We start from the raw sequence: 23,336 nt of genomic DNA on the forward strand, positions 1-23,336 counted from the left end.
TGTACAAAACAAGCTGAAATGAACAAAAAACAGGTTCTAAAGTACATTTTCTCTGCGATTGTATTTTGTGGTGAATTATGCTCCATAATACAGGAAATGGCTTCTAAGAATTTAACATTTTTCTGGGAAGCATGTTCCTAGCCCTTTCGGATGCACCAGACTTGTTCACAAATCAAAACCCCCCCCCACACACACACACACCTTTACAAAATTCTTGATCTGCCCTTGTGACAGAACTGAAATTTCACTGATTTGTTTCCGTAAAAGGCGTCACAGTGACGCTGCTGTAGCATTAGTTAGCTTGCTAGCATCTGGTTAGTGGTGAGATGTCTTGTAAGTCACCTCAGAGGTACTGGCTCATGAAAACAAGGTTGTCTGTGTCTCGCTAACTTCTACAAAATATAAGAGAAAAAAGCTAAACATATTTGATTTATTATAGAAGTACAGCTGTCTCGGAGTATATTTTGCCATCTTGGATTATATGTTTGAATAATCAAGCAACCAATATGTCACCCTGCCTTCACCCAGATTGGTAGTCACCATGTCACATCGCTCAACATGTGCATCAAGCAAGCGACTTGTCTTTTGTCGCTGTAAAAATGGCCAATCTGATTAAAAATGAATGGCAGCTCATCTCTTTGCCTCTGTCTCTTGTAGATAATGTGTCCAAGGGGAGTATGCCCTCAACTGCTAGTCTGCAAGCCAAACACTGTCTTTTCCATTCCATCAACATTAGCTTAAATCTGATCAAAACTATAATATTTTTCCATATAATCGAATAAACGTTACCTCCACATGCGAAATAAAAAAATAATTAGGAAAACTTTAATTTTCATGGTAATTTCAGATATTGTGTGTTGTTAAATGATTTCTTTAGCCATTTCTTTTTTAACCTGTTTTCAACTTGATCTTGTTTATTGTAATACATTATTTTTTTTAAAAAGCAAACCAAACCAGTCAAAACTGAGACATCTTTATTCTTTATGACCTGATGAGGAACACTGTTACCGTTTTACACTTTTTTCACTCGTTCACCTTTTAGCTTCAAAGTTCCACAGATGAAAAACTCTGCTGGCGTCTTTTGTAAACATTGTTCACATATGTTCTATGATTACGGTGATGAAAAAGCATCAGAAGAGAGAAGCAGAACATCTGCTTCCCAAACTGGGGTCCGAGACCCCCTTAAGGGGGCGCCAAAGAACACAGTGGGGGTTCCAAGGTTTTTTTTTCTTTCACTTCACAATCACCACTAATTATTATTATTATTATTATTATTTTATTTTTATTTGATTTTTTTTAAACAAAGAGGAAAAAGAAGGAGGAAAGTTATTTTTTTTTTAAGATTTGGAATGAATCACTTTTTTATTTCAGGGTTTTTTGTGGAAGCCACTGCTTTTCTTAAGTACCAGTAGAGGGAGCTCGGGGTGGGGGGGGCACATTGTGAATGTGCCCGATGAAAAATGACAAACAAGTCCTCTTCTGTCCACAGTGTCCCGGTTCCATTCCCAGACTGGCAGTAGTATTTAAAATATACTGCAGTTTTCCCCTGAAGGCAGAAAATAGATCTTTAAAATTCAACCAGAGTTTTTGTTTTCAGGGTCTTCAGCTGGGAACAAATGACAGACATTTAACCAAGAATATTTTGACACTCGTATCCAAGATTACTTTATGTTGCCATCTGCCCTGGTTTCTTTTTTCTTTCTTTTTAAATCTATCTCCGTCTGAATCACAGGCTGCACGTTAAAAATGAATCAACAAAGTGACAGCTCGTTTTACAACCATTTACACAAGGAAAATAGAAAAATAAATCATAATTTAGCTGGAGTCAGTCTCTTGATCCTGCTGTTGGCGGTTAGATATTGCACACATCACAAACGGCCAAATGGCATTTAAGCCACATACAAGTCTCTCATTAAAAAACAAAAGGATCTTAAAGAAAACATCTAAAAAGTGCAATCTGTTTTTTAAAGGCTCATCTTTTAATAAAAAATAATCTCGTGTTCTGCTGATACTGAATGAAGCCGCTGTTGGTGGAGTCCTGATGAATGGTCTCACACGTTGGTGACCTCGACACTGGCGTAGCCGCCAATCGGACTTCCCTCGGCTTTGGGTAGAGTGTCGTCTCGAACCTCACGTGGCAGAGAGCCGTAACTGCTGTTACAACTCAAGTCCCGCCGTCTGTGGCCTTTAGGGCTGAACCCCAACGGAGGCTGGAAGAGACATCAGACAAGACAGACGGACAGTTTTGTTGTTTTGAACCCGTTGAGTGTTAACTGTCTAAAGTCATGTGCAGAGGTCTTCTAACGGAACCGTGTCATCTCTCATGCACTTTATATGCATCGTCCCAATGCAGGTCAGGTTTTGGAGCACTTGCTGCTGTTGTGTGTTGTTGCAACTGACACACCATAGAATGACTCTGGGTCCTGGATAGCAACCAGTCAGGCAGACAACCAGTCCAGCAGTACCTCTCGAAACAGTCCATGAGCCAAGAAGGTTTTCGGTACCACTTAAGGGGAAGAAACGACACTTAGAATCCAGCCTCATTGTATCATGACCTACACAAAAATGTATAATAGCCATCTCAGGGTGGTAGCTGTAGCCAGGTAGGGGGTCAATGAAGAATTACACAGAGGTCAAACTTTAAAAATGCTCCAATCATGTTGAAAACTATATCACATTGCTTGTCTGATCATAACAATTCCAAAAGGTATAGTTTGGACAATCTGTGATGGAATGTTCTGGAGTTATAGAGTAAAAACAGCAAAAATGGTGACAAAGGTCAAGTTCAGTTTGTACAGGGGATGAAATATAAAGTTGCTCCAATTTCAGTAAAAAATTATGCAAATTATTATTTGGGTTAATAGGGTTCTAATAAGGAATAGTTTGCATCATCTGTCATGATTAGTTATGATGTTACAGGGTAACATATGTCACATGTCATAGAATCCAATGGACGTTGACCTTGTTTGACCTTTACTTTGGAGACCAAACATTCAACACAGTCAAAACTATTGCATTTATTAATCCTTTTATTTCAACCAATAATTTGCATCATGTTTTACTGAAATTGGCACAACTTTAACTTTTGACTCCGTACAAACTGAAACTGATCTTTGTCACCGTTTTTGCCTTTATTAACCCATAACTCCAGAACATTCCATCATAGATAGTAGAAACTATACCTTTTTGGAATCGTTATGATCAGACAAGTAATATGATATAGTTTTCAACATGATTGGAGCATTTTTAAAGATTGACCTCTGTGCAATTCTTCATTGACCCCTAGCTGGCTACAGCTACCACCCTGGGATGGCTATCATACATTTTTGTGTAGGCCATGATACACTGAAGCTGGATTCTATAAGTGTCATTTCTTCCCTTTAAGTGGTACCGATTAGGTCAAAATTGATGACTGGCTCATGGACTAAAAGTAACCATGTATCTGTCACATCCAGGTCAAACAAGTCACCTTTCCCAGCCACTGCGGTCAGCAACACTGAGACATCTACATGTTGTCATTCCAGGATCTTCCAAAGAGATCTAGTATCAAGGCATTCAATCATCACCTTAGGTCACTGGTTAGCATCCAAGTCTCACAACCAAACAATAAGACAAGAAGCACCAATACCCTCAAGACTTCGAGTCTTGTTCTCCTGCAGAGATATCAGCATTTTTACATGTCTTTTCTCATGTCTCAGCGTCATGACTCCATGAGATCTTCCTAGGTGTCTCTCAATCACAAAGGGCGAGGACTGAGATAAAGTCCAGACTGAAAAGTTTGTTTAGTGCGCGGGGAAGATGTTTGATTGACTTGACGACTACGTGGGTGGATTACAGTAATTAGAATATGGGTAATATTTTTGCACAGATCCACATGTCACAGTTATAAGCAGGGGTGTACTTAACTGGTAGTCATGGTGCTCATGTGTGCTAGACATCACTGATGCACAGGAGAGGGAAACACTTTTCCTACAATCTGTCATTGCTTTCCTCTTATGAGACTGCTTCCCTTGTGTTTTCTTGCTGTGTATCATTTATTTTTAGCATGCACAAGCACCATGAGTACCAGTTATGTGCATTCCCAGCCTAGTCTCATGTTTTTTTTTTCTTGCTCCTGTGACAAAATAGTCGAATTTTTGTGACAGGACTTTTTTTTAAACTCGCTATTACTAACCCTACTCCCACCCCCAACCATAACTTTAACCATAACCTAATCTTCCCCCCCCCCCCCCACCCTAAACATAACCCCCCCCCCCCCCCCCCGCTTCACTTTTAATTTTGTGCAGCCATCACGGAATGAATGAGAATGAATTCATGCTGCAGTGACAAAAATGAGGCGCTTTTGTCACATATCAAGAACCACAGATTAATGTATATTTCGTGTTGCTTGAATCACGACTTTGCCGTGAGACCAGGTTGGCATGCCCGGTTATAACAAAGGTGGAATGACAGAACGATTACAGCAAACTAATATTTATACATATTTAGTATTTCTCGGAAGAAAATTAACTGAAAACAAATGCCTAACAATCAACAAACCTCAGCGACTTCACTAACTTGAGCCTAATTCGTCGACATTGTAACAAAATTCTGACTTATGTTCTGTTTTTTTTTTTCACATTGACTTTCAGTGTACAGGTACAGACTGCAGGTTTTTAATTTTTTTCTAGCTTTAATTTTGCGTGGATGCGGATTTTGTGAGGAAAACTGTGTGGGAAAGAACTTCTCCACACACAACAAACTTTCCAAACTGGCAAGGTAGCAATCCAAGACACTCTGATTCCCAGTCAACCCAGCTGTTAACAGGTAAGTAGCCTTGGCTGTGGAAGAAACCTGCTGTGGTCTGGCGTGCCATCAAGGCAGAATCGTAGATGGTCATCTGCTTGACACTGTGGTATCTGTTGAAAAACGCCGGTGTCACAGACCGAACGGTCCGCCCCTAAAAATCGGTCTGCCTTTTGCATGGATTAATGGGATTAACCATCAGATGATAAAGGTAAAACCTCTTAAATCATCACTCAAAGTCAGTTTTAAGCAGAAACAAGGTGAAATTCCATGATGTTTGGAAATGTCCAATGTGCATTGAATGCATCAGCTAGCAGCATGTTTAGCCGCGGCACTTTGATTGCTTCCGTCGCCTTTTATGATGAAATAATGCTGAATTTATGGGTGATTCTTAGACTATGGGCACTTATTATGTCCTTTGATCATATTGTATGAAAAACAGAATAAAGGGGAAATTTCACACTTTTATAGTTATCTGTACAATGAAAGTGTGTTAAGAAATTTGTTCTAGTAGTCTATGATGACTTTTTCACCTTTGTTCAGCATCATTATATGCAAATATTGCCATTTTGTGCTTGTCCCACACCCAGACTTTTGATCTTCAATGATAAAAATGAATGGTAAAGAAAGGTTTTTTTTTTTTCTAATGTTTTAAAATATCTCTGAATAAAATATCAGTAAAATAATCAAAACATAATTGGGGTATTCAATGTCATACAACTGTTTTGATTTTTTTAAACAAAATGTAGTTGTCCCACACTATTGCTGTAATTTCCACCACAACAATGTAATGTCCCTTTAAACAGTTTGTATGAAAGATTGTTTGGGTAGTTTCTATGGAGATAAACAGTGACATCAGAGCACATGTATATAGCGCCAAATCACAACAAACAGTTGCCCCAAGGCGCTTTATACTGTAAGACAATGGTGTGGTGGAAATTACATTTACAAGGCCAATAGTGCCCGTAGTTAAAGAATCACCCTTATGTGGAAATGATTGTTGTAGAAAAGCTTCAGATATCTGTCTCTGAGACAGATGATGACCGGAGGTAGTTTGAAGCAGAAACGAGGTGTTAATCTGAACCGCGTCATCAGGGGGAACCGACTTTTAGGGGGACCGTTTGGTCTGCAACACCAGCACCAGTGGACCTGGGCCTATACTGGATGTACTACATTCTTCTTCTTGTAGATCATCACATCTGACTGAATCTGATCACATTTTTCATGTATTTGTTCCCATCAAGAGCAACTAAATTGTAAATGTTGTGTAGTTTTTGTACCTTGACCGCTCTCTGTCTCAGCGAGCCTTCATCATCGGTGAGACGGCCGGCGGAGCTTGGCGGTCTTCCCAGAGAGTTTTGGCGGAGCAGGGTTGGTGGTGTTCCCAAGCCAAGATGCTCATAGTCCTGTTTGGCGTTGTCTCTGCAGGGACGGGATTGGATGAGAGAGGTGGCGGTTTATGAGATGTCAGGATTGACATTTTGTCCGGCGTATAGACAAACAGTGTCCTCAGTCTAACCTGGCTGGAACAATGAGGTTTTTCATCTCTTCCACAAGGTGTCGGCGCACCATGTGCTTGTTGTTGGGGATCCCCAGTGCCGTGGCCATGGTGTCCATGTTGAAGGTGGGGTCCAGCACCATGACACCCCCATGAACGCCGCTGTTTGGAAGGTTTTCAGCAAACTCCTGAACAGGTGCAAATAATGCCAAAATTAATTAATTTGGCTATAACCAAGTCAAATTTGCTGTGTGGTAAAGAATGCACTCATTTGTTTGCTGTTGGATCTCAGAATGAACTGAAAGACGCTGAGGATATTAAAAGGCTGTCGGTCCACAGAGTCTTATCTCCACACTGGCTGAATGCTATCACGTGTCATAATGGAAAGATGTTTTCCTGCGCTATGACAGCAGGCACCGTTGACGGGGGAGATTCATATTGCAGGAACATCGCAGATGCTGCTATCTGAAAGCTTTTGGAATCAACAACTTTAGAAGACGAGTAACAAAGGCTTTTTATCAGCCCCGAGAGATAAGCAGCGCTGACTAAAGATAAAAGCCTCAGTTTCCCACAATGCCACGTGGTGGTGTTATTATCGCACTCAACACGTTTGTGTTTACAGTATGTGCATTGCGGCTTTGCCACATTGTTGTGAACCGTACTCAGGCCTTAAACGGTGATCCGGTGCTTACTTTGAGGTCGATATCTCTGATCCATTTGATGACCCGGTGAGCCGTCCACACCAACGGATCCACATTCTGGTGTTCACATTGCATCCGTCGAATCTGGAGCGCCTGGAAAAAAAATTTCAACAAACTCACCCCAAAGGTTTTTGCTTTAATTTGAGTGGTTTAAAAATCAATATGCAGATCTGCTGTGAGACCCCAATGAAAAGGGAGAAGCTGAAAGAAAAAAAGTCACTTTAAAGCTGTACAGCCTGTGGGATTTTTCAAGTTCTAACTCATAAAAATAATTTTCTTTGGCACTATAATTTTATTCTTTAGGATCTAAATATGGGGTTGATGATATTATTTTGCCAATATAATCCAAATTTCACACTGTCTGGAAACACTTTCGAATTTTGACCCCTGATGGTTAGAAATTCAAGTGATCTGACACCATGACCTACATTTGGTCGTGACATCATAGATGTCTCCCGAGCTTTGCAAGGATGCTGGGAAGTGCACAGCGATAGCCAATAGGAGTAAAGAAAGGCACTGTGATGTCAGCTGGCTGCTTGCTCCAACCAAACAAACAAAGATGATGGAAAATGCCCCAAAAAGCTTATTTCTGCATACATGTAATATGTTTCATATACATTTGGTAAATGTTTGCAAGAAATAAACACTTCTAAACCCAAATGCAATGCTTTTGAAACCAGATAATGCCTTTCAAGTGATTTACAAGACATCTTACTGATGTTACCATGGGTCAGGTCAAAAGTCATCTCAAAACCTCATGCATGTGCACACCACTGATCTCTATATAACACTGGATCACTCATTGGCCAATATTTTTTAAGCAAACCAGCCACCATATTACCACTCCGATGTTCCGCTCCTGAACGCTCTTTTCTATTGATCTTTAATGAGGCACACATAACTTTATTCTTTGTAATTTTGTTTAAAAAATACCTAAATGTGCAGCTATAAACTGCGCAAATTGCCAGTTCAAAGGCTATGGACGAACGATTGAAATGGGAAGTAATGAACAATAATTTGAAGAGTTCTCTCAATTATTCCAGCATATAGGCAAAGATAATAATAATAATCATCATCATCATCATCATCATAATAAGTGACTTTGCCAACATGTGTAGCCACATGTTGAGTTTTGGGTTGGACAAAAAATTTTAAGACATTTATTAGGTCTCCTTGTGTATAGTTTTGGAGCTTTAGGTGTTGTTGCTATGAGCTTTATTATGTATATTAGGCTGAAGCTCATAGAGCTGTGTGTAATAAATGTTGTCATTGCAGGGAAAACTCTCCTGTAGCTAGTTAAGTGGTGTTTTATTCTTTTAGTGCAACTGTTTAAAAAAAATCCACTATTTCTGTATTATCCACAACACAGTCTCACGGCAAGTTGTGATTCCGCAGCACGAAATATACATTAATCTATTGGTTCATGATATTGTGATGAAAAGTGCCTCATTTTCATCACAGCAGCACAAATTCATTCTGATTAATTCCGTAATGGCTGCACAAAATTAAAAGTGAAGCGGGGGGGGGGGGGGGGGGTCGGGGTGGTTATGGTTAGGGAAGGAGTAGGATTAGTAATGATGAGTTTAAAAAAACCCCATCATGAAAATTTGACTCATTTTGTCACAGCACGAAAAAAAAAACAAAAAACGTGAGACTGCGCTGGTTAGCCATCATGACTTTTGTTATCCATCCACTACTGTTCATGATATGGTACCAATACACACACACACACACACATACATACATACATATATATATATATATATATATATATATATATATATGTACATACATATACATATATATGTATATATGTATATGTATGTACACATACGAGGGCTGTCAATAAAGTATAGGTCCTTTTTATTTTTTTCAAAAACTATATGGATTTCATTCATATGTTTTTACGTCAGACATGCTTGAACCCTCGTGCGCATGCGTGAGTTTTTCCACGCCTGTCGGTGACGTCATTCGCCTGTGAGCACTCCTTGTGGGAGGAGTCGTCCAGCCCCTCGTCGGAATTCCTTTGTCTGAGAAGTTGCTGAGAGACTGGCGCGTTGTTTGATCAAAATTTTTTCTAAACCTGTGAGACACATCGAAGTGGACATGGTTCGAAAAATTAAGCTGGTTTTCAGTGAAAATTTTAACGGCTGATGAGAGATTTTGAGGTGATTCTGTTGCTTTAAGGACTTCCCACGGTGCGAGACGTCGCTCAGCGCTCTCAGGCGCCGTCGTCAGCCTGTTCAAGCTGAAAACCTCCACATTTCAGGCTCTATTGATCCAGGACGCCGTGAGAGAACAGAGAAGTTTCAGAAGAAGTCGGTTTCAGCATTTTATCCGGATATTCCACTGTTAAAGGAGATATGTGTGTATACGAGGTCTGTGATAAAAGTAACGGACCTTATTATTTTTTTCAAAAACTATATGGATTTGAATCACGTGTGATTACATCAGACATGCTTGAACCCTCGTGGGCATGCAAGAGTTTTTTCACGCCTGTCGGTTACGTCATTCGTCTGTGGGCAGTCTTTGAGTGAGGAGTGGCCCACCCTCTCGTTGATTTTTTCATTGTTTAGGAATGGCTCAGAGACTGCTGTTTTGTTTGATAAAAATTTTTTCAAAACTGTAAGGCACAACTGAGTGGACACCATTCGATAAATTCAGCTGGTTTTCGTTAAAAAATTTTAACGGCTGATGAGAGATTTTGGTCTGGTAGTGTCGCCGTAAGGACAGCCCACGGCGCCTGACGGCGATCTGCGCTTCGAGGCGGCAGCGTCTCGCCGTTTCAAGTTGAAAACTTCCACATTTCAGGCTCTGTTGACCCAGTAAGTCGTCAGAGAACAGAGAACTTTCAGAAGAAGTCGGCATGAGGAGTTTATTCGGACATTCCATTGTTAATGGACATTTTGTAATGAAAGAACGTGCGGGCAGAGTCGCATGTCGGGCCGGACCCGACCGCAGGGGGTCGCGACAGGAAAAACACCTCTGTTGGAAACCTTAACGGGCAAGTTGGAACATGTCCAACTGTTAAACAATTTCTCAGTTACTCACTTGTTGAAAGCCATCAAAAGCCGCCTGAATTTTACAAATGGTTTTCAACACAGAGGTGTTTTTCCTGTCGCGGCGCACACAGATTCGTCCAGTCGTCACGGAAACGACTCGGCGAATTTGTGCGCACGTCTTTCATTACAAAATGTCCTTAAACAGTGGAATGTCCGCATAAAGTCCTCATGCCAGCCTCTTCTGAATCTTCTCTGTTCTCTCACGACGTCCTGGGTGAATTAAGCCTTAAATTAGGATGTTTTCAGGTCAAAACAGGCCGACGACGGCGCCTGGAAGCGCTGCGTGACGTCCCGCTCCATGGGAAGTCCTTACAGCGACAGAAACACCCCATAATCTCTCATCAGCCGTTAAACTTTTCACTGAAAACCAGCTAAATTTCTCGAATAGTGTCCACTCGGATATCCCTCACAGGTCCAGAAAAAATGTTGATAAAGCAACGCGCACCATCCGCAGTGGGCTATTCAGACAAAGATTCCGAAAAACTCACGCATGCGCATGAGGGTTCAAGCTTGTCTGACGTAAAAACATATGAATCAAATCCATTTATTTTTTGAAAAAAATAAAAAGGACCCCTTTTTTCATCACAGACCTCATGTATATGTATATATATATATATATATATATATATATATATATATATATATATGTATATGTATATATATATGTATATATATATATATATATATATATATATATATATATAATATAAGCTTTCTGATGATTCCACAAAACTTGTATAAACTTTGATTAAAGAATGATAATTTTTAGAATTGAGCATTTGTCCCAGTGAGATATGAGTAAGTGAGAATAGAAGGAAAAAGGTGGCTAAGTAATAAAAGAAAGAAAAAAAATAAAAATAAAATAGCTACTCATGGCAGGCATAGATTAGGAGGGATCAGTCTTACATTAGCTGAAGAACAAAAATAAGAGAATTGGCTCAGTTATATTAGTTGAAATTGTTGAAGTTCTAATAAGCTGTATATGTGCGGTCTGCATAAGTTGGGAGTGGCAAGATGGCCGCCAGTTTGCTTCAGCGGATTGTATTGAGTGTGTGGGCCAATGAGCTATCCAGTAATATATACAGATCAGTGGTGCACACATGCTTACTCCTGCAGTTAATCTGCATGATGGTGTTTCGAAAGGAAAAGACAATATTTGCCACGGAATTAAAATGAGCTGTAATTTTGCACCATGTTTCAGTAGAAACTAAATTTGATCAGGTTTGTGAAATTTAAAAGGCAGTGCAGCTTTAACCATTTAGGAAATACAACCATTTTTATACACGGTCTCTTGATTTTCAGAAGATGGACAAATAAAACATAAGCATTCATGTTAAAACCAGTCATCACTGTTACAACCAGGTTCAGTCAGACAGTCAGGGGATGGATACATGAACATATCAAACTCACTAAATATGTCTTAGACTTCACTTGCATCAGTTATTAAGCAAAAGAAACTGACCATCCTGAATAGACAATGAGTTATTTTAATGTTTCACGTTTTAGACCAAGACCCGTGATGTTTTTGAATTTTAAACAAAGGATATCATGGTAAAAAGTAGGTCCCTTCAGCTGCTCCCTTGTTTTGGTTTGTTTCCAAGGTGAATCTGCATGTTGATTTGGCACACGTTTTACATCTGATGCAGCTCTACACTGGACACAAGCGCACTTAACCACTTGGTCACCCCAACCAGTTGAAGGAATTTAGAAATATATAGTAAATCTATCTGAAGTAGACAGTTCTCATAAACAGTGGGCGTGTAAGAAGGATGCCAGTGAGGGAAGCCACCAAGATTCCCACAATCATTGTCAAGGAGTAAAAGGCTTCTGTGAATGTGATTGGAAGAAGTAGGAAAGTGCAAGTTTTCTTTGCAAAAGCACAGTGGTACAGACTGAGATCACCTGTTCTAGTTGCACCACACTGTTTGGTCAGGACCGTGGCCTGGGGAACACAAACATCCAAACCAGACACTGTAGGTTTGAAATCTCTTCCTCACCCCCCCCCACCCCCCCCCACCCCATTAAGAAACACCCACTCGTCCTCTGCAGAGACCACCGAATACCTTCACCTGGTGCTGCTTGTTTAACCGTGATCCAGATTTGAACTTACCTCCTTGTCAAAACTGAGTAAGTGCAGCAGTTCGATGCCCAGCAGCAAGCTGACCTGGTGGAACTTCTTGGTGATGTTGAGGTGACGTTCAAGGTCGCGTCGTGTCAGCGAGTTCAGCATGCGTCCATCTACCAGGTGGGTGTGAAAGGCCTGTGAGTACTGAGGCAAGCCCATGTCGCTCAGCCAGGCTTTGGCCACCCAGTGGTGATCCATGTCCGCGGCCTTGGACAGCCTAGACACAGACAGCACAAGGGACTCAGCAGATAGGGGTGTTGGACTCAGTGAGTCTCAGCTACCGTGTGTGTGAAGAATAAACCTTCTAGTGTTAAATGACAGCAACACTGCAATGGATGCACATTGTCCTAATCCAAATAGTGTTGAAACAACTCCACCAGAGTGCTAAAATTAACTCTGTCATAGTGTAAATGAACTCTATTAGTACTGATTGGCTTGATTTAACTCTGTAAATAGAGTTAACACTTCAATAAAGGGGATTTAAATCTATTTTGACTGTGTAATACTGATAATGGTCTCCAAAAGATCCTTATCAGTCAGGCTTTAGTGTTATTTTAATTTTTACAGTTTGCTCTTTTCTTTCACAGTAAATTTTGCAGATTAAAACAGACTCTGCAGAATTGAGTCCCACTCCAAAGAGAGTTAAATAAACTCCCTCATTTGGATGTCAAGTGGCAAATGTCATGTTTGTGTTGGTGTTATGGTGGTGCTGATTTTTCTAGGGGTCTATAGCCCCGTTATGCCCCACCGTAGAGCAGTCAGTGGCCTATATAAATATGATGTCCCTGTTATGAGTCACTCCTGTTCAGATGCACGTTATACTCTCTGTGTTTGTCTTTACTCTGTGTGTGTGTGGCTTTACTCTGTGTGTGTGTCTTTACTCTGTGTGTGTGTCTTTACTCTGTATGTGTGTGTCTTTACTCTGTGTGTGTGTCTTTGTGTTTCATTGCTGTCTAATGTGACGTTTGTGTTTCTGTCCTCACCCTCTGCCATTCTCAGCATCTCTGTAGTCCTCAATGGCCAGACGCAGTTTCCTCCGATGCATGCAGCTGGTGACACCCAAACCCAGCTCCAGGTCTTCATCCGTTAGTCCGAGTAAAACCTGCAGAACGTCAGAAGGTACGTAACCTGCTTCTAGCAAAGACTGCAGTCTGGCCAGAGCAAATTCTGTATGTGTGATCAGAATAATGTAAACTGGCTGGATTTCCTACCTTACCACTCTTGACATTTTCAGAGCAGGCTCGGATGTACATGGGCATCGCCATGACAACCTCCAGCCAGGCCTGTACAGTTCCAGCCCTCCACTGGGACATGGGGGTCGTCCTCGCCAGCTCCACCTGCTGGAGGCGGTCCAGCTGGTCCTCGGACCCGTCGGACAGGCTGAGACTGAGGCGGGTGGGGCTGGACAGACTGTCTGAGTCTGTGTGGGCGTGGCCGGAGAGGGGGGGCACGGGGGGTGATGCAGTTGAAGGTGTGAGTGAAGGTGGTGGTGGAGGGCACAGCGAGCAATGAAACAAAACAAAAACAAAATTATAAAAGATTGTGAACAACTAAAATGAGTTTAACATAAAGAAAATCAGCCCAGCGGAGGAGGAATGACAGCAGCTCAGACGTGTCGAAGTCGCTCACGTTGCAGCAGCCCAACAACGATGAGGGTGCAAAGATGATTTTAGAAACTCACTCCTGTTGAATTGACCTCACATGACAAAATACTGTATATACAACAAACCAACTTCCTCCTCGTTCAGACCTGGTTTCCAAATCCAGCTCATCCTACACACACGTCCAAACTCAATCTGGATCAAACCGAAGAAATGAGCCTGGAAATGTGAGTCCAGGTGTGTGTGCATTTGGATCTGGACATGCAAGCATGGGTGTGTGATGTAGATGTGTGTGACACATGGACGGGAACATACCGGGTGGATTTCTTGGTGAGAAAGCACCACAGCCACAACCCACTTCTTGGAGAAAAACAATCCGGCTTGAACCAGATTCAGCCCAAATCCCACTCATACTGGATTGTCAACAGCAGTTTGAATGAGGTCTAAAGTGTCCAAGAGGTATTTTTGTTTACAAGCACAGGACTCTGTGGACTGTGATGTTTGTTGATGAAATTGTGATCTGTAAGGAGATTAGGGAGCAGGTTGAGGTGGGTCTGGAGAGGTAGAGGTACTCAGTTGGTGTAGAATGGTGTGGTTCAAGGAGAAGAGGTGGTGAAGTTGATGGAGAAGAGTGGCAGGAGTGATTTGAGACAGAATGGTATCTCCCAGTATCTAAGGGGAAGATTCTAAGGTGGTAGGGAGACATGCTACGTTGTACAGCTTAGAGGGAACAGCAATGACAAAAGTAGGAGGTGGCAGAGTTGAAGACACTGTGTAGCATCTTAATATTGTGTTGTGTTTTTGACTCTGCCCACTTGCTCCCCTCGGGATGCAACTCACGATTTCCAGCATGGGAGGAGGACTCTCTAACCAGGAGGCCAAAACCCATGCAGGGGTCTGGCCTTGTGGCCAGAGAATCCTTTTAGCTGTTGGAGGCACATCAACTCCCGCTGGCCTCCGCCACACCTGCAGTTTTCTTTGGGATTGATGAAGATGGACAGGAATATGAATGAGAATATCAAAGGAACCGTGCAGGTTGGGCAATTTGGAGACAAGGTAAGAGGTGCAAGGTCGTTTGTGCATGTCCAGTTTGCAGAGGAGGGATGCAGGGTATATCTGGAGAAAGATGCTGAGGATGGAGCCACCAGGCAGGAAGAGAAGAGGAAGACCAGAGGACAAAGTGAGATGGAGACACATGATTTGCTGTGACTTGCTCCCAATGGGAGCACCCAAAAACAAGAACAAGACGTTGTGCAAATACAAGAAACTGCAAAAACAACCTGCAGACAAAAGGTATCTTCATGTGCAACGACTCATCTGGCGTTCCATAACCACACACCAACGGGTAAGAGTTCATTCTCCTAAATAAAACAGAACAGTGCTGAAGAAGTGTCCTGATCTGCCGTCTGTGAATGCCTGTGTTGGAAAGCATGACTTCAGTCAGATATTTTCAGCTGGATTCTTTTATGAGTCTCCTTAAAAGCAAAGCACACGTCAAAAACACACATCAAAGTTCCCCTTTGAGAATATTCATATAAACTGCACGGACCCATGAGGCATGTTGTCCACAGCTACGGTCTGTTTTTCTCCACTGCACATTAAGAACTCCACGTAAACTCTGTGACATCCAGCTCAGCTCCATACGGTTGGATGCTGGACTTTGCGTGACCTCAGTGTTATCTCCTGCAGGGCAGACACTCTTATTCGTTTTGAAGTGCCACTGAGAGCAGAGTGAGAAGATGAACATTGTACACAGCGAGGCGCAGTATTACTGTGAACACGTTTTTGTCCTTTATCTGAGGCCATAACATGGGAACGTAACGGGTGAAGTCATTTGTTCGCACAGCGAAAGTTCAGTTGCCTCTCTTTTTTTTTTTTTTGGTGTGTTTAAAGAGCACAGCCACCGTAAGAGACAGCGGACTGATTGTGTCCTCACATGTGACCTCCACTGTTGATGTAATGGGTGTTCCTGTTGCAGTTGCCATTCAGACTCAGTTTCACGCTCAAAATTGGAAATAAAGCAGGAAGTATAGTCCGTTCAGGCAGAATGTGCTGCACTGAACATCACCACAACGCCTGCGCTGTGGAAGAAATGTTGCAAAATGTACATTATGCAAATGTTTGAATAATGATAAAAAAAATAATCATCGAAATTATGCAGTGAACAATGGATCAAGATGAAATGAATTATTGACATTTGTTGATGATTTAAAGTGAAATATTGTGCCAACACTGGCCTCTGCAGGATATATCCAATAAGTAAAGATCTGTTGAACCACTTTATACGGTGAAGGATGTCAGTGTGGAACAATGTTTCTCTGAGATCAGCAGAATCTGTGTTCTTACTCTACGGTCACATTAGCCAGAAGCTGTGAGGATTTGATCTTTTTCTGCTTGTCTTGTGAGTCTTAGGCTGGGGGGTGGCTGATCTTCTGGCCTCTCGACCCTGCAATCAGTTATCTACTCCAGTGCAGTTTAAAATACCAGCTCATTCATCCACTCCTTGTTAGTTTTCTCACACACCTCCTGTATCAGCCACACCCACCCTCTCACTTTGGACCTTTTGGACAGATTCCAAGCTTTTGGACTTTGATGCTTCTCGTTTGGCAAATAAAATCACTTATTTCACCTAGTCAAGGTGTGGTTGTCTGTATTTTGGGGTCCAGTTTATTCATCTGCGTAACACAGGCAACAGAAACAAAGTGGGAAAAGCAGTTGGTATTTGCCGATTGATTGGTGCTCCCAGGGTGTGGCCAGCTCATGGTTACCTGTCATTCATATGCACATTGTTTACTGACAGATTATAAAGAATGGAAAAATTGTAATGTGACAAGAGTACAAGTTAAGCCCTTATTCTGAAAAGAAAAATACTGAAAGTGGCATTGAAAATATTTTATGGAGTCTTTTTAGCAGTTTTTTTTTTTTTTTTTTTTTTGGCTGACATGATCTGCTTTTCATGGGAAAACTCATTAAAAATCCTCTGTGTATCTGTCACTTTCCCTCATTACTGTGGCTCAACTGCAGTGCACTCAGTGGTTGCATGCGGGTATTGTAGGGCGTCATGTTCAGTCGACAAAACTACAAACCTGCAGTGAGAGGGGAATTTTGCTTGCTGACTGTAACAGCAGTCAGCCCAAGACTCCGGTCAGAATACTATACAAATTTAACCAGAATTGATGTATTTTATCCATTCATTCATTTTCGAAACCTGATTATCAGTTAAGGGTTTTGGCTGAGATGACTGAGACTCCGCTGAGCTCTGGGGGAAGAAAAAACAAAACAAAATGTTTCCCTACTTTTGCATAGTGATGCATCACTCAGAAAGCAAATGCATATTTGTCACCTCATTTGTTGTTGATCTGATCTGTGAACAAAACCGTAAAGTGATTGAAGTGAGTTTTATGATTCATTGCATTCAAGACCAAGTCTGTGGTGGCACTTTTATTGGATGTGTGTAAAGCCGGATACACATTGCACTTCCTCTTGCACTGCTGCAAGTTAAACAGACGTTGACTGCATGAAAACGCAGCCTAAACCCGGGACATTTTTCCTACCTTAGTTCTGCCTTTTTTCTGCAATCTTTGGATTTGTCAAAGTCCTTTGTGATTTCTATAACAGCCTCCATCAAGACGCTTTGTGTTGTGTGTGACAGGTTTTCTGTGTGTCACGGGCGAGGGGGGTGTGAGGGACTACAGGAGGAAGATGTAGCGTGTTATTTTAATTTATAGGATGCTTTGTTCTGCTCTGAGGTTCCTTCCGCAAGTCAGGTCAGAAGTTACACTCTGGTTGAACGTTACTGTACATGAGTGTGAATATCAACTACTTCGACATCTGACGTCAGTCTGATGATTATCTTTCAGTTAACTCTGTGTAGATATGTTACCGCCTCACCCAATATTAAAGAGATTCCTGTGAACAAACACAGTGAGTGTTTTCCTTTTGTAAATCTTCCCTAAAAGTTTTAGTTAATTCTTCTTCCTCAATTATTGATCTTCACAGCTCTTCATAAAAGTCCTCCACAGGTCACGAGGTCTGGTGGGCTGGTACTGGGAGTCTACTAGGACTCCTCTGTGGGGGGAGCCAGGCCCATCGCAGGATACTTCCCCAGCCAAAGCCGTTACCCATGTACAGCTGGGTGGACTGAGACGATGCACAGGAAGTTTCTTGTCCAAGAACCCACATGGGAAGCCTTGGGGTCCATTCACACTATGACGTGAAGTGGCCGATGTAGCAGATTCATAAAAATCTCAGTTAAACACTGGAGAAAATGCTCTACATGGGCTGAAATTTTATGTCTCCAATGCAGGTCCATGGAGCCCAGTAGAGGGCGTCATTGTACTGCGAGAGCTCAACGTTTGGGGACAGTCCACTGACTCATACAGGATGTCGTGTAACCTCCGCCATTGGAGGGCAGGTGTATTTGTAGCGCACTCCTCGGATCATTTGCGTAGCTGGGCGTAGCTGAGCATTAAATCAACATTTGAGACGTCACGTGACATTGCCTATAAACTCAACGCAACTCTGCGATTGCATCACTTGTTACTGGTACATCAGGTTCGGTATATTCCTTCACATTTCTTCATATTTCTTCATGGCCAAAGGATCCAGAGGAGGTGGTGCATCTAGTCAAGGCTGCGACATCGGCCGGTGGAGCTGAATGGTGCTGTAATGGCGTACGACTAGAAGTGACCTAGTGGCAGGGGTCCAGAAAAGGTGACAATAAGGAGAAGGATACTCGGGGCCCATGACTGACAGGGGACCAGAGAGGCCCCAAATACAATTACAATACTGACAAAATAATATGGGGGGGAGGCCCAGTAAGATTTCTTTTCATGGGGCCCAAAATCCCTGGCAGCGCCCCTTAGTAGCACAACTTTTACTGATGTTTTAGCATGAATGTTGAAGATTTTAAGCATGTTACAATTTTTGGGGGGACCTCAGCGAACATCAGCGCTGCACGACTGACGTCGTCTTAGCTCCAGCGGAGTCTGGTGGACGTTGGCGGCGCTGGTCAACTTTTCACTCCCCATCTGCAAACACCGGGCTAATCGTCAGAGTGTGAATGGACCATTAAGAACATCCCGGTCTCTTACTCCTGTCTCACAGCGCCACCTGCTGCAAAAGATGTACATTAATAATAATTTTTTTTAAAGAGATGTTACAGTGCAGCAAATAATAGTGGGGGCGGAGCTTAGCAGACTTATTTATACACTCTTGTAGTTGTTGCCCCTGAAATTATAGTTTACAGAATTACACAAATGATTTAAAATGGTTCAAAACACACAAAACAGAAGAATCAATAAATCAACTTGAAGAAGTGCTAATTTCTTATTTTGAAGCATTCTCAGCCGTCTGCAAACACAGTCTGTAACCCAGTACAGCCGTTTTTCAGAATAACTGGTCAAATCGGTGTTAGCGGGTCACATTGTTATGGGTCACATCACTGTGCTGAGAGTCCAGGAGACGGGGTTAAAGGTTAGGGGTCAAATCAATGCAGAATATTATCGACACAGTGTGATGACACAAGTTCAGTTCCAGTCATTTTTAATGGCTTCCTTTCCTGCTCCTTTCTTCAATGAGTTTTTATTCCAGTAGAACAGAACAGGTTTTCCACTGTGGAATGTTCAGCTATCGATAGTCGTGATTTTTTTTTCTGGCAAACATGGCGGGTTTGACTCTTGATGAGCCACGATTGCGGCTACAGGTACAACACATTTGCACTCCAACACTATGACAGAACCCAGCGCCATGCGGTGATATCGAATTTATGAGGTTTTGCAAAAAATCTCAAACAGTACGTATAAAAGAGTTGTGTTACTATTTCAAATTTTGCAAAAATCCCGTGACAGAAAGTCAACAAAAACCAGAGATAATAGAGCTATATCACCACATGGCCTTACTGGGTTAGTAGTAGTACTGCAGTACATTGGTAATACTACTGGATTCTATGGTTGTGCTACCAGTGAGCATTTAGAGGACTGTCTCATACCTGTAACCACTTGGGATACAAGTCTCGCACAGAGAAAATGCACAGCTAGCAATGTTAGCACTGACCACCATGGCTGTGCCCACAATAGTGGCCAGAATATTCTGGCCAGAATAGGCCAGAAACAATAGTGTGGTACGATATGTCAATGAAACAGTTCCCGTAGGATTTTTGTGCTAAACTTGATATTCTTGCTGTTTTGGATTCAATAGGGACCAGACTGTCAGAAAATGATGGGGTTCAAATTTTCAGAGTGCTGCCTCCTTCTTCAAGGAGGTAAAAGTTTAATGCAGGGGAAAAGTTTAAATAGAGTCAAACTGTGTTTTAAAGGATTATAAAAGTATATATTTGCCTAGGTTCCAACCGTTCGTTAAAGAGGTATTGCCCAGTAATGGTTCAGGTCATCCTGGGGTAAAATTTACCCGATGCTCAGATTTTGTTAAAACTGATGACAAGTTGTTTGTATTGTCTCATTGGATCCAAAAATGCACTATTTTACAGTATTTGGTTGGATAATTAAATGGCAAAATGTATCAAGGGTCTACATGGTCTATGGGGTCACCAAGCCTTTCACTGGATGTTGGAAATGGTGACATCACCAAATCAGTTAAAATGCATTTTCTACTTCAGTATGACCAGAGGAATCATTTGACACCACTTTCAATAACATCTGAGCCTTTATCACAGGACCACCTTGAACCTTTAAAGCCTCTATACCTGTGTAACTATTGGTCAGAACGAGACAAACTATACCTTATTTTAATCCTCTCAACAAGACGGATACATTGGCAGTTTTTTTTTCTACACCAAACAAAAGTTGCTAAATTAAATAATAAAAAGACAACTTTGGGCTCCATATGTGGAATAATACATAAGTCATATTTATGAGTAAAGCACAATAAATAAGTATAAAAAAAAATGTTTACTATACTTCAAGTTCCGCCCACTATGCTAGCTTGTTTTGGGCAGCTGTCAAGATTGTAAGGTGACAGGATGTAGTAACAATAAGATAGGTGTAAGAATTATTCAGTTGATGATACAAGCACCAAATGTGGTAAAAATACTTCAGAGAAGTACTTTTCTTAAAAAACAAAAAACAAAAAAAGCTGTTAGCGACATGAAATTAAAATATTTGTGCTCCATATGTAGAATCGTACTTAAGTCATATTTCCATTTTTTAAGCATTCTCAGCTGTCTGCAAACAGCTGGGAATGAATGAAGATCTGTTCAACAGTAAATTCTGGAAGTTTCCATTCTACCCCCCCCAGTCCACAGTACAAGATTTAATAGGTACAATATTGAAATAAATCAAGATTATCCAAATATATGGCGAACATATTTCTGGGCTCCATCTTGAAAAAATGGCCGACATCTTGGAAATTGAAGTGGTTAGCGGCTTTTGTTATTTGTAAAAAGCAGACCAAAAGAGTTATTTTCCACCAAATCTTGTCTTGCAGGTCATTTGGTGGAATGTCATACGTTAACATGAGAGCGTGACAACATACTGAGTCTCATGCTGAGTGTGTGAGTCCTGACAGGACCGTTTTAAAGCGTGAGCCTCACTCTGCATGAGTGAGACTTGAGAGCTCTGAATTGTACCAGATTTGGTGCTCGCATCACAAAATGAAAGATTGTCATGTTATATGCATTTTTTAGATCTTTGCAGGACGCAGCCTTAGAAGTATGCAGCCCCTGAAATGGGACAGCCTATGTGTGGTTATGCTAAAAGTTAGCAAATGATAATGATAACTGCAGTAGATGCTAACCGTCAGGGACATGGCTAGCGTGACTGCATACACTCACGGTAACCGTGGTTAGCATGTAGCTATTTTTTTACGTCATCAAACACGCCATGTCGACATAACAATGTTGGGTGTAAATAGCTTTTTTTCCACAGCCACAAAGTTGGCATTTTATACAAAACTTTAATCTCTGTACAAATAATTTTTTTTTGGGGGGGGGGGGGGGGGGGGGTAAATAAGGAGTTCAAAGTGATCAAGAGAAGAAAGGTCATTCCAGGATGTAGTCCTTTTGCAGGGACATGTTAAAGAATCAGGGGACGAATCTGGATTAAAGCCATAAGAACAAATGAAAACACACACACAAACATCACAAACAACAGGTAAAAGACAGCCACGTGAAAATTCAACCGTTTTTATTATATTTTAAAATAATCTTTTTTCTTCATTTATTTCTTCTGCGTGTAGTTTTTTTGTTGCCATGCCTTTAAAAGTTTCTAAACATCTCAGGACCTCAAAATAGAAGCCCACCACTGAGGCCTACATCTTTGACTTTAAATAAAACTCTTTTCATTATATTTATTTCATTTATGTCATGTTATCTCATTTGCAAAAAGTAAAATATCTGCCAAAACAAACAAACAAACAAACAAACAAACAGACCTTGGCTCAAAAAGGATACAATAATTTGAAATTTGATATGTGCGTTTTCTCTCCATGGGGACGGGATTGATGGAACGAAAAAACAAAAAACAAAATTAGCCCAGCTTTTCAAACACTTCATTAAAAATTGATTGGGCGGGGGGCTTATCTGGGCTGTTTTTCTTGTATAATTTAATACATGATGGTTTATCTTTCAGTCGCCATGGCGACTTGCCTCTAAATCCGAAATGAGCGAGTCCAAAATGTAGGCTGATATGACAGGTTAAATTGCTCCCACGAGCGCTCGGTGCTTCAATATGGTTCCCCGTGTAATCCGTCTGGGCCTGGACTGTGTTCTCTAGGTGAGCCAGACAAACAGCCAGAGTTAGTCTGACATCACGGCGAGAATGGATTTCCTGCGGCGCAGTGCAGACTCCCATCAGAGGATGCAAATAATCCAGTGATTCTACTCATTCTTCTGCTCGGAGAAATGCGATTAACCTTTCGGGATGGAGTTAATTGCTTTTTCTCAGTGACGAGCTGAACCTTGCTTCAGAACTTTTGGCGAGTTCAGGAGGTCATGGTCGACGCTACTGCCTTCACCTCACTTTGATGAAGCTCCTAAAACCGTATTTTTAACCGCACTTTTAATTTAATCTCACATTTAATGCCTGCTTTGGAGCTCAAAAAAGCATATTCATGTGGCGTCTTGACCACGATAACCAACGACGATGATGATGGATAGAAGCGTTGCCATGGTGATATCCCACCGGGTGAAAACACGCAATTCCCTCTGAATAAACGCAGTAATTAAGGATTTTTGCCTGTTGGTTTGACCTTTAAGATTCCAAATGCGATGACATTTTGCACTTTGCCTTGTAGAAAGACTTTAAAACGTTCTTTTGGGATTTTGCACATTAATGAGGCCGCCTCGTGAAAACCACAGGGCCGAGTTTGGAAACTGATCTTTGCATTTCACAATTCCATGAGTAAACATTAGAAGTCTTTAACTGACCTCCCTCTCTTTTTGTTCTTTTTTTGTTTTTACACACTTTCTCAACAACATGTCCACAAAAAGGGTATTTGTGTTTTATCAGTTGTTTTTTTTTTTTCACCGTGCATTTGGGATTCAGCAATGTGCACAAGTCACACATTATGTGCCAATAACATGTTCAGATAAATAAATATATTTATTAT

The 23,336-nt window shown here is 41.4% G+C and overlaps 1 protein-coding gene across 2 annotated transcripts in view; it reads right to left on the minus strand.

The window, feature by feature from the left end:
- Positions 1–953: 953 nt before the first annotated feature.
- Positions 954–23,336, minus strand: part of kazna (kazrin, periplakin interacting protein a) — a 461,830-nt gene continuing 439,447 nt past the window's right edge. For both annotated transcript variants that reach the window (XM_034173197.1, XM_034173198.1), the window contains 7 exons: positions 13,383–13,591; positions 13,155–13,273; positions 12,157–12,388; positions 6,976–7,077; positions 6,305–6,471; positions 6,066–6,207; positions 954–2,210 (listed from right to left, as the gene is read on the minus strand). In XM_034173197.1, coding sequence (XP_034029088.1) covers positions 2,052–2,210; positions 6,066–6,207; positions 6,305–6,471; positions 6,976–7,077; positions 12,157–12,388; positions 13,155–13,273; positions 13,383–13,591 — 1,130 coding nt within the window. In that variant the 3' untranslated portion in view covers positions 954–2,051. The remainder of the gene's footprint in view (positions 2,211–6,065; positions 6,208–6,304; positions 6,472–6,975; positions 7,078–12,156; positions 12,389–13,154; positions 13,274–13,382; positions 13,592–23,336) is intronic.

This window comes from Thalassophryne amazonica, chromosome 6 (assembly GCF_902500255.1).
Source record: "Thalassophryne amazonica chromosome 6, fThaAma1.1, whole genome shotgun sequence".
NCBI classification, from domain to species: domain Eukaryota; kingdom Metazoa; phylum Chordata; class Actinopteri; order Batrachoidiformes; family Batrachoididae; genus Thalassophryne; species Thalassophryne amazonica.